Source organism: Schistocerca nitens, chromosome 4 (genome assembly GCF_023898315.1).
Source record: "Schistocerca nitens isolate TAMUIC-IGC-003100 chromosome 4, iqSchNite1.1, whole genome shotgun sequence".
Lineage (NCBI taxonomy): Eukaryota > Metazoa > Arthropoda > Insecta > Orthoptera > Acrididae > Schistocerca > Schistocerca nitens.
Window position 1 is genome coordinate 300,891,420 of NC_064617.1, and position 14,612 is coordinate 300,906,031.

At 40.7% G+C, this 14,612-nt stretch overlaps 1 protein-coding gene across 2 annotated transcripts in view; it reads left to right on the forward strand.

The window, feature by feature from the left end:
- LOC126251489 (uncharacterized) overlaps positions 1-14,612 on the forward strand; it is a 164,894-nt gene that overhangs the window by 45,543 nt on the left and 104,739 nt on the right. For both annotated transcript variants that reach the window (XM_049951950.1, XM_049951949.1), the window contains exon 3: positions 12,979-13,391. In XM_049951950.1, the coding sequence (XP_049807907.1) occupies positions 12,979-13,391 (413 nt within the window). The remainder of the gene's footprint in view (positions 1-12,978; positions 13,392-14,612) is intronic.

The following is a 14,612-nucleotide window of genomic DNA, read 5'->3' on the forward strand; positions in this document are numbered from 1 at the left end:
AATTAATGTAGCTTAATGTTGATGTTGGTGACTCATGGTGTAAATGCCAGACTCAAAGTCCAGAAGTCCAATGTTGTGTCTCCAGTTGGTCCTAGGATCTATTTTTTCCCTCACTTATTATTTCTTTCACATCCAGTAACGCACTATCTGTTTGAAAAATGGCAAGTGGTTTCGACTCCTTGTTAACTGTAGTCATGCTAAAACACACTCTCTCTCTCTCTCTCTCTCTCTCTCTCTCACACACACACACACACACACACACACACACACACACACACACACACAGTGCTAAGATGTGCCTAAGTTCTTATGATAGGATACATAAGAATATTCACATTTCAGAAGGTGTGCAGAAGAAAATAGTAGTTTTTAATTATACTGTTGTCTGTCTTTCAGAATCAGTATGTATGTTTCACATTAACTTGTACTAGTTGTAGCTTGTTGTGTTTTTGCTTAAATATATAAATAATAATACGTTTTAATTAAGTTCAAAACATTGTCCACAAAGTAAATTTAAGAAAGATGGCAATAAGATATGACTAAGTTCCAGTTACTGTAAAATGTATTTATCGGTATGAAAAAAGGAAGGGCAGGTCATTCGAATCTCAGAATGAGAGAGACTCACCTGTAGTGAAGGTGAGTGCAAATGAAGATGAAAGGGTGTGGGGGCTCAAAGGGAGTAGATCAGAGATGGTACAATAGTAAGCATTATGCCAGCTCCAGCTCCGATACTATATGAGGAGGATACGGTGAACTATATATGAGTTGGAGAGGGGAGGGGGGGGGGGGATCTGTTAACAAATATTAAGACCAGGAGTATGGCTGAATGCAGGGAAGTGTTGTAGTACAAGTTTCCATCCCCAGAGTTCAGGGGAAGATTGAGACCAGTCCACTTTGAGGATGCCATTACCCAGTTGCTAAACGTGCTATGCAGCAAGATCTGAGTGACCTCAGTGCTTGCTACACCACATGGGCTGTTTGGGTTCTTCCACTTGATAATAATTTCCCTGAACTGTGGAGATGGGAACTTGCCCTCCAACACATCGTTGCAACCTGACACCCTCCTGGACGTAATCTCCTTTAACACTCCCCTCCCTCTCTTTTTTTTCATTATTATCATTTCATTATTATTATTAATTATTATTATTATTATTATTATTATTTCTTTCCTTTCTCAGACGTTATGTCTGGTTAAAAATGGAAAGTGACGCGGACCTTGATCAAGCGTGACTTCCTTTTTACTGTACAGTATATGTTACATTGCATTTAGGAACTTTCAGGTAGTAGAACATTATCAATAATTACAGATTTCCGTAGTTGTATATATACGTTTGGATGTAGCTGTATTGCATTGATGTACTGGTGGATATTGTGTGGTATGACTCCTGTAGTTGATAGTATAATTAGTATAATGTCAACTTTATCCTGATACCACATGTCCTTGACTTTCTCAGCCAGTTAGATGTATTTTTCAATTTTTTCTCCTGTTTTCTTCTGTACATTTGTTGTATTGGGTATGGATATTTCGATTAGTTGTGTTAATTTCTTCTTTTTATTGGTGAGTATGATGTCAGGTTTGTTATGTGGTGTAGTTTTATCGGTTATAATGGTTCTGTTCCAGTATAATTTGTATTCATCATTCTCCAGTACATTTTGTGGTGCATACTTGTATGTGGGAACGTGTTGTTTTATTAGTTTATGTTGTATGGCAAGTTGTTGTTGTATTATTTTTGCTACATTGTCATGTCTTCTGGTGTATTCTGTATTTGCTGTATTGTACATCCGCTTGTGATGTGATCTACTGTTTCTATTTGTTGTTTGCAAAGTCTGCATTTATCTGTTGTGGTATTGGGATCTTTAATAATATGCTTGCTGTAATATCTAGTGTTTATTGTTTGATCATGTATTGCAATCATGAATCCTTCCGTCTCACTGTATATATTGCCTTTTCTTAGCCATGTGTTGGATCCGTCTTGATCGATGTGTGGCTGTGTTAGATGATACGGGTGCTTGCTATGTAGTGTTTTCTTTTTCCAATTTACTTTCTTTGTTTCTGTTGATGTTATGTGATCTAAAGGGTTGTAGAAGTGGTTATGAAATTGCAGTGGTGTAGCCGATGTATTTATATGAGTGATTGCTTTGTGTATTTTGCTAGTGTTGCTCGTTCTAAAAAGAATTTTCTTAAATTGTCTACCTGCCCATAATGTAAGTTTTTTATGTCAATAAATCCCCTTCCTCCTTCCTTTCTGCTTAATGTGAATCTTTCTGTTGCAGAATGTATGTGATGTATTCTATATTTGTGGCATTGTGATCTTGTAAGTGTATTGAGTGCTTCTAGGTCTGTGTTACTCCATTTCACTACTCCAAATGAATATGTCAATATTGGTATAGCATAAGTATTTATAACTTTTGTCTTGTTTCTTGCTGTCAATCCTGTTTTCAGTACTTTTGTTAGTGTTTGTCTACATTTTTCTTTTAGTTTTTCTTTAATATTTGTATTATCTATTTCTATTTTTTGCCTGTATCCTAGATATTTATAGGCATCTGTTTTTTTCCATCGCTGCTATGCAGTCGCTGTGGTTATCCAGTAAGTAGTGTTCTTGTTTAGTGTGTTTTCCCTTAACTATGCTATTTTTCTTACATTTGTCTGTTCCAAAAGCCATATTTATATCATTGCTGAATACTTCTGTTGTTGTTGTTGTTGTGGTCTTCAGTCCTGAGACTGGTTTGATGCAGCTCTCCATGCTACTCTATCCTGAGCAAGCTTCTTCATCTCCCAGTACCTACTGCAACCGACATCCTTCTGAATCTGCTTAGTGTATTGATCTCTTGGTCTCCCTCTACGATTTTTACCCTCCACGCTGCCCTCCAATGCTAAATTTGTGATCCCTTGAAGCCTCAAAACATGTCCTACCAACCGATCCCTTCTTCTAGTCAAGTTGTGCCACAAACTTCTCTTCTCCCCAATCCTATTCAATACCTCCTCATTAGTTACGTGATCTACCCACCTTATCTTCTGCATTCTTCTGTAGCACCACATTTCGAAAGCTTCTATTCTCTTCTTGTCCAAACTGGTTATCGTCCATGTTTCACTTCCATACATGGCTACACTCCATACAAATACTTTCAGAAACGACTTCCTGACACTTAAATCTATACTCGATGTTAACAAATTTCTCTTCTTCAGAAACGCTTTCCTTGCCATTGCCAGTCTACATTTTATATCCTCTCTACTTCGACCGTCATCAGTTATTTTACTCCCTAAATAGCAAAACTCCTTTACTACTTTCAGTGTCTCATTTCCTAATCTAATCCCCTCAGCATCACCCGATTTAATTTGACTACATTCCGTTATCCTCGTTTTGCTTTTGTTGATGTTCATCTTATATCCTCCTTTCAAGACACTGTCCATTCCGTTCAACTGCTCTTCCAAGTCCTTTGCTGTCTCTGACAGAATTACAATGTCATCGGCGAACCTCAAAGTTTTTACTTCTTCTCCATGAATTTTAATACCTACTCCGAATTTTTGTTTTGTTTCCTTTACTGCTTGCTCAATATACAGATTGAATAACATCGGGGAGAGGCTACAACCCTGTCTCACTCCTTTCCCAACCACTGCTTCCCTTTCATGCCCCTCGACTCTTATAACTGCCATCTGGTTTCTGTACAAATTGTAAATAGCCTTTCGCTCCCTGTATTTTACCCCTGCCACCTTCAGAATTTGAAAGAGAGTATTCCAATCTACATTGTCAAAAGCTTTCTCTAAGTCTACAAATGCTAGAAACGTAGGTTTGCCTTTCCTTAATCTTTCTTCTAAGATAAGTCATAGGGTGAGTATTGCCTCACGTGTTCCAACATTTCTACGGAATCCAAACTGATCTTCCCCGAGGTCGACTTCTATCAGTTTTTCCATTCGTCTGTAAAGAATTTACGTTAGTATATTGCAGCTGTGACTTATTAAACTGATAGTTCGGTAATTTTCACATCTGTCAACACTTGCTTTCTTTGAGATTGGGATTATTATATTCTTCTTGAAGTTGGAGGGTATTTCGCCTGTCTCATACATCTTGCTCACCAGATGGTAGAGTTTTGTCATGACTGGCTCTCCCAAGGCCAACAGTAGTTCTAATGGAATGTTGTCTACTCCCGGGGCCTTGTTTCGACTCAGGTCTTTCAGTGCTCTGTCAAACTCTTCACGCAGTATCATATCTCCCATTTCATCTTCATCTACATCCTCTTCCATTTCCATAATATTGTCCTCAAGTACATCGCCCTTGTATAAACCCTCTATATACTCCTTCCACCTTTCTGCCTTCCCTTCTTTGCTTAGAACTGGGTTGCCATCTGAGCTCTTGATATTCATACAAGTGGTTCTCTTCTCTCCAAAGGTCTCTTTAATTTTCCTGTAGGCAGTATCTATCTTACCCCTAGTGAGACAAGCCTCTACATCCTTACATTTGTCCTCTAGCCATCCCTGCTTAGCCATTTTGCACTTTCTGTCGATCTCATTTTTGAGACGTTTGTATTCCCTTTGGCCTGCTTCATTTACTGCATTTTTATATTTTCTCCTTTCATCAATTAAATTCAATATTTCTTCTGTTACCCAAGGATTTCTATTAGCCCTCGTCTTTTTACCTACTTGATCCTCTGCTGCCTTCACTACTTCATCCCTCAGAGCTACCCATTCTTCTTCTACTGTATTTCTTTCCCCCATTCCTGTCAATTGTTCCCTTATGCTCTCCCTGAAACTCTGTACAAGCTCTGGTTCTTTCAGTTTATCCAGGTCCCATCTCCTTAAATTCCCACCTTTTTGCAGTTTCTTCAGTTTCAATCTGCAGTTCATAACCAATAGATTGTGGTCAGAATCCACATCTGCCCCTGGAAATGTCTTACAATTTAAAACCTGGTTGCTAAATCTCTGTCTTACCATTATATAATCTATCTGATACCTATTAGAATCTCCAGGATTCTTCCAGGTATACAACCTTCTTTTATGATTCTTGAACCAAGTGTTAGCTATGATTAAGTTATGCTCTGTGCAAAATTCTACAAGGCGGCTTCCTCTTTCATTTCTTCCCCCCAATCCATATTCAGCTACTATGTTTCCTTCTCTCCCTTTTCCTACTGACGAATTCCAGTCACCCATGACTATTAAATTTTCGTCTCCCTTCACTACCTGAATAATTTCTTTTATCTCGTCATACATTTCATCAATTTCTTCATCATCTGCAGAGCTAGTTGGCATATAAACTTGTACTACTGTAGTAGGCATGGGCTTTGTGTCTATCTTGGCCACAATAATGCGTTCACTATGCTGTTTGTAGTAGCTAACCCGCACTCCTATTTTTTATTCATTATTAAACCTACTCCTGCATTACCTCTATTTGATTTTGTATTTATAACCCTGTAATCACCTGACCAAAAGTCTTGTTCCTCCTGCCACCAAACTTCACTAATTCCCACTATATCTAACTTTAACCTATCCATTTCCCTTTTTAAATTTTCTAACCTACCTGCCCGATTAAGGGATCTGACATTCCACGCTCCGATCCGTAGAATGCCAGTTTTCTGCCTCCTGATAACGACGTCCTCCTGAGTAGTCCCCGCCCGGAGATCCGAATGGGGGACTATTTTACCTCCGGAATATTTTACCCAAGAGGACGCCATCATCATTTAATCATACAGTAAAGCTGCATGTCCTCGGGAAAAATTACGGCTGTAGTTTCCCCTTGCTTTCAGCCGTTCGCAGTACCAGCACAGCAAGGCCGTTTTGGTTAATGTTACAAGGCCAAATCAGTCAATCATCCAGACTGTTGCCCCTGCAACTACTGAAAAGGCTGCTGCCCCTCTTCAGGAACCACATGTTTGTCTGGCCTCTCAACAGATACCCCTCCGTTGTGGTTGCACCTACGGTACGGCCATCTGTATCGCTGAAACACGCAAGCCTCCCCACCAACGGCAAGGTCCATGGTTCATGGGGGACCTAACCTAACCTAACCTAACCTATACTTCTGGTATCTTTAGTAATTGGTTGAGTTGTTGATTTGTTGCTGCCAGTAGTTTTAGATCATCCATGTATAGCAAATGTGATTTTGTGTTGGTATGTTCCAGTCATATTATATCCATAATTTAATTAAAATAGAAAGAAACATTCCACATGGGAAAAATATATTAAAAACAAAGATTCCATGACTTACCAAACGGGAAAGTGCTGGTAGATAGACACAATAAAAAAACACACAAACACACACACAAAATTTCAAGCTTTCGCAACCAACGGTTGCTTCGTCAGGAAAGAGGAAAGGAGAGGGAAAGATGAAAGGATGTGGGTTTTAAGGGAGAGGGTAAGGAGTCATTCCAATCCTGGGAGCGGAAAGACTTACCTTAGGGGGAAAAAAGGACAGGTATACACTCCCACACACACACACACATATCCATCCACACATATAAAGACACAAGCAGACATATTTAAAGGCAAAGAGTTTGGGCAGAGATGTCAGTCGAGGCGGAAGTGCAGAGGCAGAGATGTTGTTGAATGACAGGTGAGGTACGAGTGGCGGCAACTTGAAATTAGTAGAGATTGAGGCCTGGTGGATAACGGGAAGAGAGGATATATTGAAGGGCAAGTTCCCATCTCTGGAGTTCGGATAGATTGGTGTTAGTGGGAAGTATCCAGATAACCCGGACGGTGTAACACTGTGCCAAGATGTGCTGGCTGTGCACCAAGGCATGTGTAGCTACAGGGTGATCCTCATTACCAACAAACACTGTCTGCCTGTGTCCATTCATGCGAATGGACAGTTTGTTCTGGTCATTCCCACATAGAAAGCGTCACAGTGTAGGCAGGTCGGTTGGTAAATCACGTGGGTGCTTTCACACGTGGCTCTGCCTTTGCCTACTCCAAATCCCATGTCACTTTCCTTGACGTTGACCTCCATCTGTCCAGTGGCCAGCTTCACACATCTGTCCACATCAAACCCACCAACAAGCAACAGTACCTCCATTATCACAGCTGCCACCCATTACATATCAAACGGTCCCTTCCCTACAGCCTAGGCCTTTGTGGCAAACGAATCTGCTCCAGTCCTGAATCCCTCAACCATTACACCAACAACCTGAAAACAGCTTTCGCATCCTGCAACTACCCTCCCGACCTGGTACAGAAGCAAATAACCATAGCCACTTCCTCATCCCCTCAAACCCAGAACCTCTCACAGAAGAACCCCAAAAGTGCCCCACTTGTGACAGGATACTTCCCGGGACTGGATCAAACTCTGAATGTGGCTCTCCAGCAGGGATACGACTTCCTCAAATCCTGCCCCGAAATGAGATCCATCCTTCATGAAATACTCCCCACTCCACCAAGAGTGTCTTTCCGCCGTCTACCTAACCTTTGTAGCCTCTTTGTTCATCCCTATGAAATCCCCAAACCACCTTCCCTACCCTCTGTCTCCTACCCTTGTAACCGCCCCCGGTGTAAAACCTGTCCCATGCACCCTCCCACCACCACCTACTCCAGTCCTGTAACCCAGAAGGTCTACACGATCAAAGGCAGAGCCACATGTGAAAGCACCAACGTGATTTACCAACTGACCTGCCTACACTGTGAAGCTTTCTATGTGGGAATGACCAGCAACAAACTGTCCATTCGCATGAATGGACACAGGCAGACAGTGTTTGTTGGTAATGAGGATCACCCTGTAGCTAAACATGCCTTGGTGCACGGCCAGCACATCTTGGCACAGTGTTACACCGTCCGGGTTATCAGGGTACTTCCCACTAACACCAACCTATCCGAACTCCGGAGATGGGAACTTGCCCTTCAATATATCCTCTCTTCCTGTTATCCACCAGGCCTCAATCTCCGCTAATTTCAAGTTGCTATCACTCGTACCTCACCTGTCATTCAACAACATCTTTGCCTCTGCACTTCCGCCTCGACTGACATCTCTGCCCAAACTCTTTGCCTTTAAATATGTCTGCTTGTGTCTGTATATGTGTGGATGGATATGTGTGTGTGTGGGAGTGTATACCTGTCCTTTTTCCCCCTAAGGTAAGTCTTTCTGCTCCCGGGATTGGAATGACTCCTTACCTTCTCCCTTAAAACCCACATCCTTTCGTCTTTCCTTCTCCTTCCCTCTTTCCTGACAAAGCAACCGTTGGTTGCGAAAGCTTGAAATTTTGTGTGTGTGTTTGTGTGTTTTTTTATTGTCTCTATCTACCAGCGCTTTCCCGTTCGGTAAGTCATGGAATCTTTGTTTTTAATATATCCATAATTTGTATTATTTAGCATGTTGGATAGTGGGTTCCGAGCAAGACAGAACTAGAAAGGACTTAATGAGTCTCCTTGGTATATTCCACGCTTAATCTGTATTGGCTGTGATGTGATATTATTTGAATATGTTTGGATATTAAGTGTGGTTTTCCAATGTTTCATTACTATGTTTAGGAACTGTATCAATTTAGGATCTACTTTGTGTATTTCCAATATTTGTAGTAACCATGAGTGGGGTACACTATCAAAAGCTTTTTGGTAATCAATGTATGCGTAGTGTAGCGACCTTTGTTTAGTTTTAGCTTGATATGTCATCCCTGCATCTATTATCAGTTGCTCTTTACATCCTCGTGCTCATTTGCAGCAGCCTTTTTGTTCTTCATTTATAATTTTATTCTGTGTTGTATGTGTCATTAATTTCTGTGTAATGACTGAAGTTAATATTTTGTATATTGTTGGTAGGCATGTTATGGGGCGATATTTTGCTGGGTTTGCTGTGTCTGCTTGATCTTTAGGTTTTAGATAAGTTATTCCTTGTGTAAGTGTATCAGGAACTGTGTATGGGTCTACAATGTAACTGTTAAATAATTTAGTTAGATGTGAATGTATTGAGGTGAACTTCTTTAGCCAGAAATTTGCTATTTTATCTTTTCCAGGGGCTTTCCAATTGTGCGTAGAATTAATTGCTTGGGTGACTTCATGTTGAAAAATTATCACTTCAGGCATTTGTGGTATCATCTTGTATGTGTCTGTTTCTGCTTTTATCCACCATGCATGTCTGTTATGTTGTACCGGGTTTGACCATATGTTGCTCCAGAAGTGTTCCATGTCTGTTATGTTTGGTGGATTGTCTATTTTAATGTGTGTGTTATCTGTTGTCTGATAATATTTCTTTTGGTTTGTGTTGAATGTTTGGTTTTGTTTCCTTCTATTTTCACGTTTTTTGTATCTTCTAAGTCGTTTGGCCAATGCTTGTAATTTCTGCTTCTTTTCATCTAATTGCTCTATCGCTACTTGTGAGTTTTTACCTAACCTTTTTCGTTTTTTGTCTGATATTTCAGTTCTTATAAATTGTGTTAGCTGTCCTATGTCTTTTCTCAGTTTTTCTGTTCTGGTCTGTAGCCTGTGTTGACATGCTGGTTTTGTGGGTTTCTTCTGTTTGTTAGTTGGTTCTGATCTGTGCCTAGTGTGTATATTTAGTGTAGTGAGTGCTCCTATACAAACCAGTAGTTGTAACTCTTCCATAGTTGGATTTTCATTTATTTTGTTGTGTATGATTGTGTTGATAGTTGTTGTTGTTGTTTCAGCTTGTGGATTATTTGGGGGTCTATGCAAGAATGGTCTAATGTCTGTATTTGTGTCTTTGTATTCTATATATGTCAGCTGAAATTTTTCCTCTATATCTAACATGTGTGTCACTTCGTGTTCTATTTGTGCTTGTTCTGGTGGCTGTTTTAAGATTTCGTTTTCCTCTGATTGTTTAATTGATGAGTGTTGTTCTTTGTTTGTTTGCTCTGGGATGTTTGAGTCCATTACTGTATTTTCTTCTTCTTCTGATTGCACATTATTTTGTTCCAGTATTTGTTGTACTTGTTGTTTGATGTTTTCTAATTCTGACTGGGGTATCCCGTTATTTTTTATTATTACACGGATCTGATCAGCTAGTCGTTGTTCTGTTAAAAATTTTAATTCTGGTATCTGGTAATAAATGTTGTGTATACTTGTGATCTGTATCCAGTTGTGTTGGTTCCTAAGTTTGTTGCTTGGTAATAACAGAACATGAGGTGTCGGTTAACTTCATCTGACCATCTCATCCTCTGTCTTTGTTTGCCTTCTAGGGTGGTTGCAGGAAGCATATCCTGCAAAACACCTCTATTTGGATTTATTATTATTATTATTATTATCATCATCATCATTATTTTCATTTTCATTATTGTATTTTTTATTATTACATAACCCTTTCTTCTGTCCTAATTCTTAATTGAACTGTTCGTCTCTCTTCCCCTTACTCTGTGTTTACTTCTCACTGTGTTGTCATCATCCCCAGGCTGAAGCTGGTACAACATTTACCAATATACCATCTGTGACCTACTTTCTCTGATGCCTTCTGCTTCATCTTCGTGAACCCTGATCCTCACTACAGGTGGGTCTTTCTAATTCTGAGGCCAGAGGAACCTGCCTTTTCTTTTTAGTCTTCCCGAACATATCCCTCTCTCTACTAGTATTTCTGAAAGGTGGGTGCTGTGTTCCTTTTATTTTTATATGTGTCTGTCAGCAGTAAGTATTGGTTAGCAGTTCTGTCTCATAATTTACACTACTGGCCATTAAAATTGCTACACCACGAAGATGACGTGCTACAGACACGAAATTTAACCGACAGGAAGAAGATGCTGTGATAAGCAAATGATTAGCTTTTCAGAGCATTCACACAAGGTTGGCGCCAGTGGCGACACCTACAACGTGCTGACATGAGGAAAGTTTTCAACTGATTTCTCATACACAAACAGCAGTTGACCGGTGTTGCCTGGTGAAACGTTGTTGTGACGCCTCGTGTAAGGAGGAGAAATGCGTACCATCACATTTCCGACTTTGATAAAGGTCGTATTGTAGCCTATCGCGATTGCGGTTTATCATATCGCGACATTGCTGCTCACGTTGGTCGAGATCCAATGATTGTTAGCAGAATATAGAATCGATGGGTTCAGGAGGGTAATACGGAACGCCGTGCTGGATCCCAACAGCCTCGTATCACTAGCAGTCGAGATGACAGGCGTCTTATCCCCATGGCTGTAACGGATCGTGCAGCCACGTCTCAATCCCTGAGTCAACAGATGGGGACGTTTGCAAGACAACAACCATCTGCACGAACAGTATGATGACGTTTGCAGCAGTATGGACTATCAGCTCGGAGACCGTGGCTGCGGTTACCCTTGATGCTGCATCACAGAAAGGAGCACCTGCGATGGTGTACTCAACGACGAACCTGAGTGCACGAATGGTAAAACGTCATTTTTTTGGATGAATCCAGGTTCTGTTTACAGCATCATGATTGTCGCATCCGTGTTTGGTGACATCGCGGTGAACGCACATTGGAAGCGTGTATTCGTCATCGCCATACTGGCGTATCACCCGGCGTGATGGTATGGGGTGCTATTGGTTACATGTCTCCGTCACCTCTTGTTTGCATTGGCGGCACTTTGAACAGTGGACGTTACATTTCAGATATGTTACAACCGGAGGCTCTATCCTTCATTCGATCCCTGCGAAACCCTACATTTCAGTAGGCTAATGCACGGCCGCACGTTGCAGGTCCTGTACAGGCCTTTCTGGATACAGAAAATGTTCGACTGCTGCCCTGGCCAGCACATTCTCCAGATCTCTCACCAACTGAAAATGTCTGGTCAATGGTGGCCGAGCAACTGGCTTGTCACAATACGCCAGTCACTACTCTTGATGAACTGTGGTATCGTGTTGAAGCTACATGGGCAGCTGTACCTGTACACGCCATCCAAGCTCTGTTTGACTCAATTCCCAGATGTATCAAGGCCGTTATTACGGCCAGAGGTGGTTGTTCTGGGTACTGATTTCTCAGGATCTACACACCCAAATTGCGTGAAAATGTAATCACATGTCAGTTCTAGTATAATATATTTGTCCAATGAATACCTGTTTATCATCTGCATTTCTTGGTGTAGCAATTTTAATGGCCAGTGGTGTATTAGTTTTCTCAGCTAATTTTCCTTCAAAACATTCTTATAAATTTTGTATGCATAGAAGAAAAACAGCCAATATGGCTATAAATTCTCTCAAATTCACCAATTGTAAAGAAGTAATACAATTGTCTGCCATAGTTGGAGTCTGTAACGATGGTGAGAGAGTTCAGAATTGTTCTGCATGCCTACATCACTCGTTCTCCAACAGGCAGTGAAAATTCAGCAGTGTTCCGAGTGCTCTGCTGTGAATGTTGTATGTATACGAGCATTATATGTGGTCATAGTGAGTTATTTAGTGAATTTTTGTTTCTTTTTGAGAGTTTTCATTGCTGATAATGGTGCTGAACGACAAATTGTACACAAGCAAGCGAGAGGCATAATTCGCGGTATACAAGTACATTCTGTCATCGAGTGCAAAGTACATGTATGTCTCTTGGAACCAACAATTCTATCGCCATCCTTATTTTGGCCTGCATGAACTGCCATTGTTCCTGTATCGGACTATAGACCCAGAGTACGTTATAGAACCAAGATTTGTAAGTGTTTTAAGTACATACACCCACTTAGAGCTGTCTGATTTTATTCGTAAAGTGATATAACATGAAACAAAGATAGAACTTCAAAACCGCCACTGTTTTAACATTATCTTATAACTTCCAGAACATTCAGTAGTGTGCAGATATAATTTCATTTTTCGTCCCACTAAAAGTTACTATCTTTAAGACTGTTAACACCTCTCTCTCTCTCTCTCTCTCTCTCTCTCTCTCTCTCTCTCTCTCTCTCTCTGCACTCATGCCCATGTTTCAAATTATTTGATTATTGTGCCTGTTTTGAGACATTCATGAAAATGGTTTTGTTCTGATAGTGACATAAGAAGTTAATAATGAATATATGCATTTCGAGATATTATCTTTTTTTTCTCTGTACTTGCTCTTGTTACGTACTTGATTTCTTTTAGTGTTAAATTTTTTATTCTCTTATAAATTCCAGGACTTCCAGAGAACCAAGAAGCTCCATAACTTCCCAAAGACCACATAATGATGAAAACTTCAGTCTGAGTAAGATATGTGCTTCTCAAAAAACAGGGCAGTGTGTGGCAGAAGGTGAAGAAATTGAAGATGTGATCACATCAAATAACCTTGATGTTCCTCCAGTTGGGCATTCTCTTACTGTTATCAGTCATAGCTGTCCTGAAGATATTGGGGTACAAAGGCAAATACTTGTATCTGATCGACAGGGGTTGCCAAACTATGTTTTACCTCCAGTTGGAAAAAAAAAGATGCCTTCTAGAAGTAAAACTGGTTTCCAGCTTTACCGGCCTAATTTTACAGGATTCCGTTTCAGTCGTCAAGACTCCGTGATACATGAATCACCAGAATTTGTGGAACAACAAAATAGAGGAAGTAAGTAATGTGAAACTCTCTTTCACTGCTGAAAGTAGCCCTACAGGAAAAGCTTCCTACGCATTCTGAAACTAGTCTGTGTGCTCTCCCTCCACCCCTTCCACCTTAAGAAAATGTAGAACGTACACTCTGTTGGCTTTGGGCTTTGTAACATGATAAGGATTTTCTTTTGCCTGTACAGCTATGTGGTATTTCTGTTTATCAATTGACACGTGGAGGTGAAGGTTAGTCCTAGAGCTTATACTGTTAAGAAAGGCCAAATGCTGCTGTGCCAGAGTGCACAAGAAACAACTACAGTTCAGGAATATTGGATCTATCACAAGGTTTGCAACTAAATCTTCATTTTACTTTCCACATATGGTCATGAGAAATGTAAAATGTGAATGTAAAGGCTGGAATGCAAAATTCTAGAGGACTTGATCAGAGTGCAGTTAGATTAACAATATAACCTATGGATCTACCTATGCTTCAATACCCAGTTATTTATTACTCCCATGGGGGTAGGTCTCGCCATAATATGTAGCAGATACAACATAATACAATTGTTAAAGAAGTGGAAAACTAGAAATCCAAGAACTCTGCCTGGATTTTCACAATCACGTCCTTCTTCAACATAAGGCTTCTGCTAGGTTCCTCCTACAGCCCCACCAGAACAGAATTCGTGAGTTTTTGGAATCTATGAGGCATTACCTATAAATCTTTAAATAACAAATGTGCTTTGATAAGCAATCTTTTAACCTGAAACTTCCTGGCAGATTAAAACTGTGTGCCCGACCGAGACTCGAACTCGGGACCTTTGCCTTTCGCGGGCAAGTGCTCTACCAACTGAGCTACCGAAGCACGACTCACGCCCGGTACTCGCAGCTTTACTTCCGCCAGTACCTCGTCTCCTACCTTCCAAACTTTACAGAAGCTCTCCTGCGAAGGTTCGCAGGAGAGCTTCTGTAAAGTTTGGAAGGTAGGAGACGAGGTACTGGCGGAAGTAAAGCTGTGAGTACCGGGTGTGAGTCGTGCTTCGGTAGCTCAGTTGGTAGAGCACTTGCCCGCGAAAGGCAAAGGTCCCGAGTTCGAGTCTCGGTCGGGCACACAGTTTTAATCTGCCAGGAAGTTTCATATCAGCGCACACTCCGCTGCAGAGTGAATATCTCATTCTGGAAACATCCCCCAGGCTGTGGCTAAGCCATGTCTCCGCAATATCCTTTCTTTCAGGAGTGCTAGTTC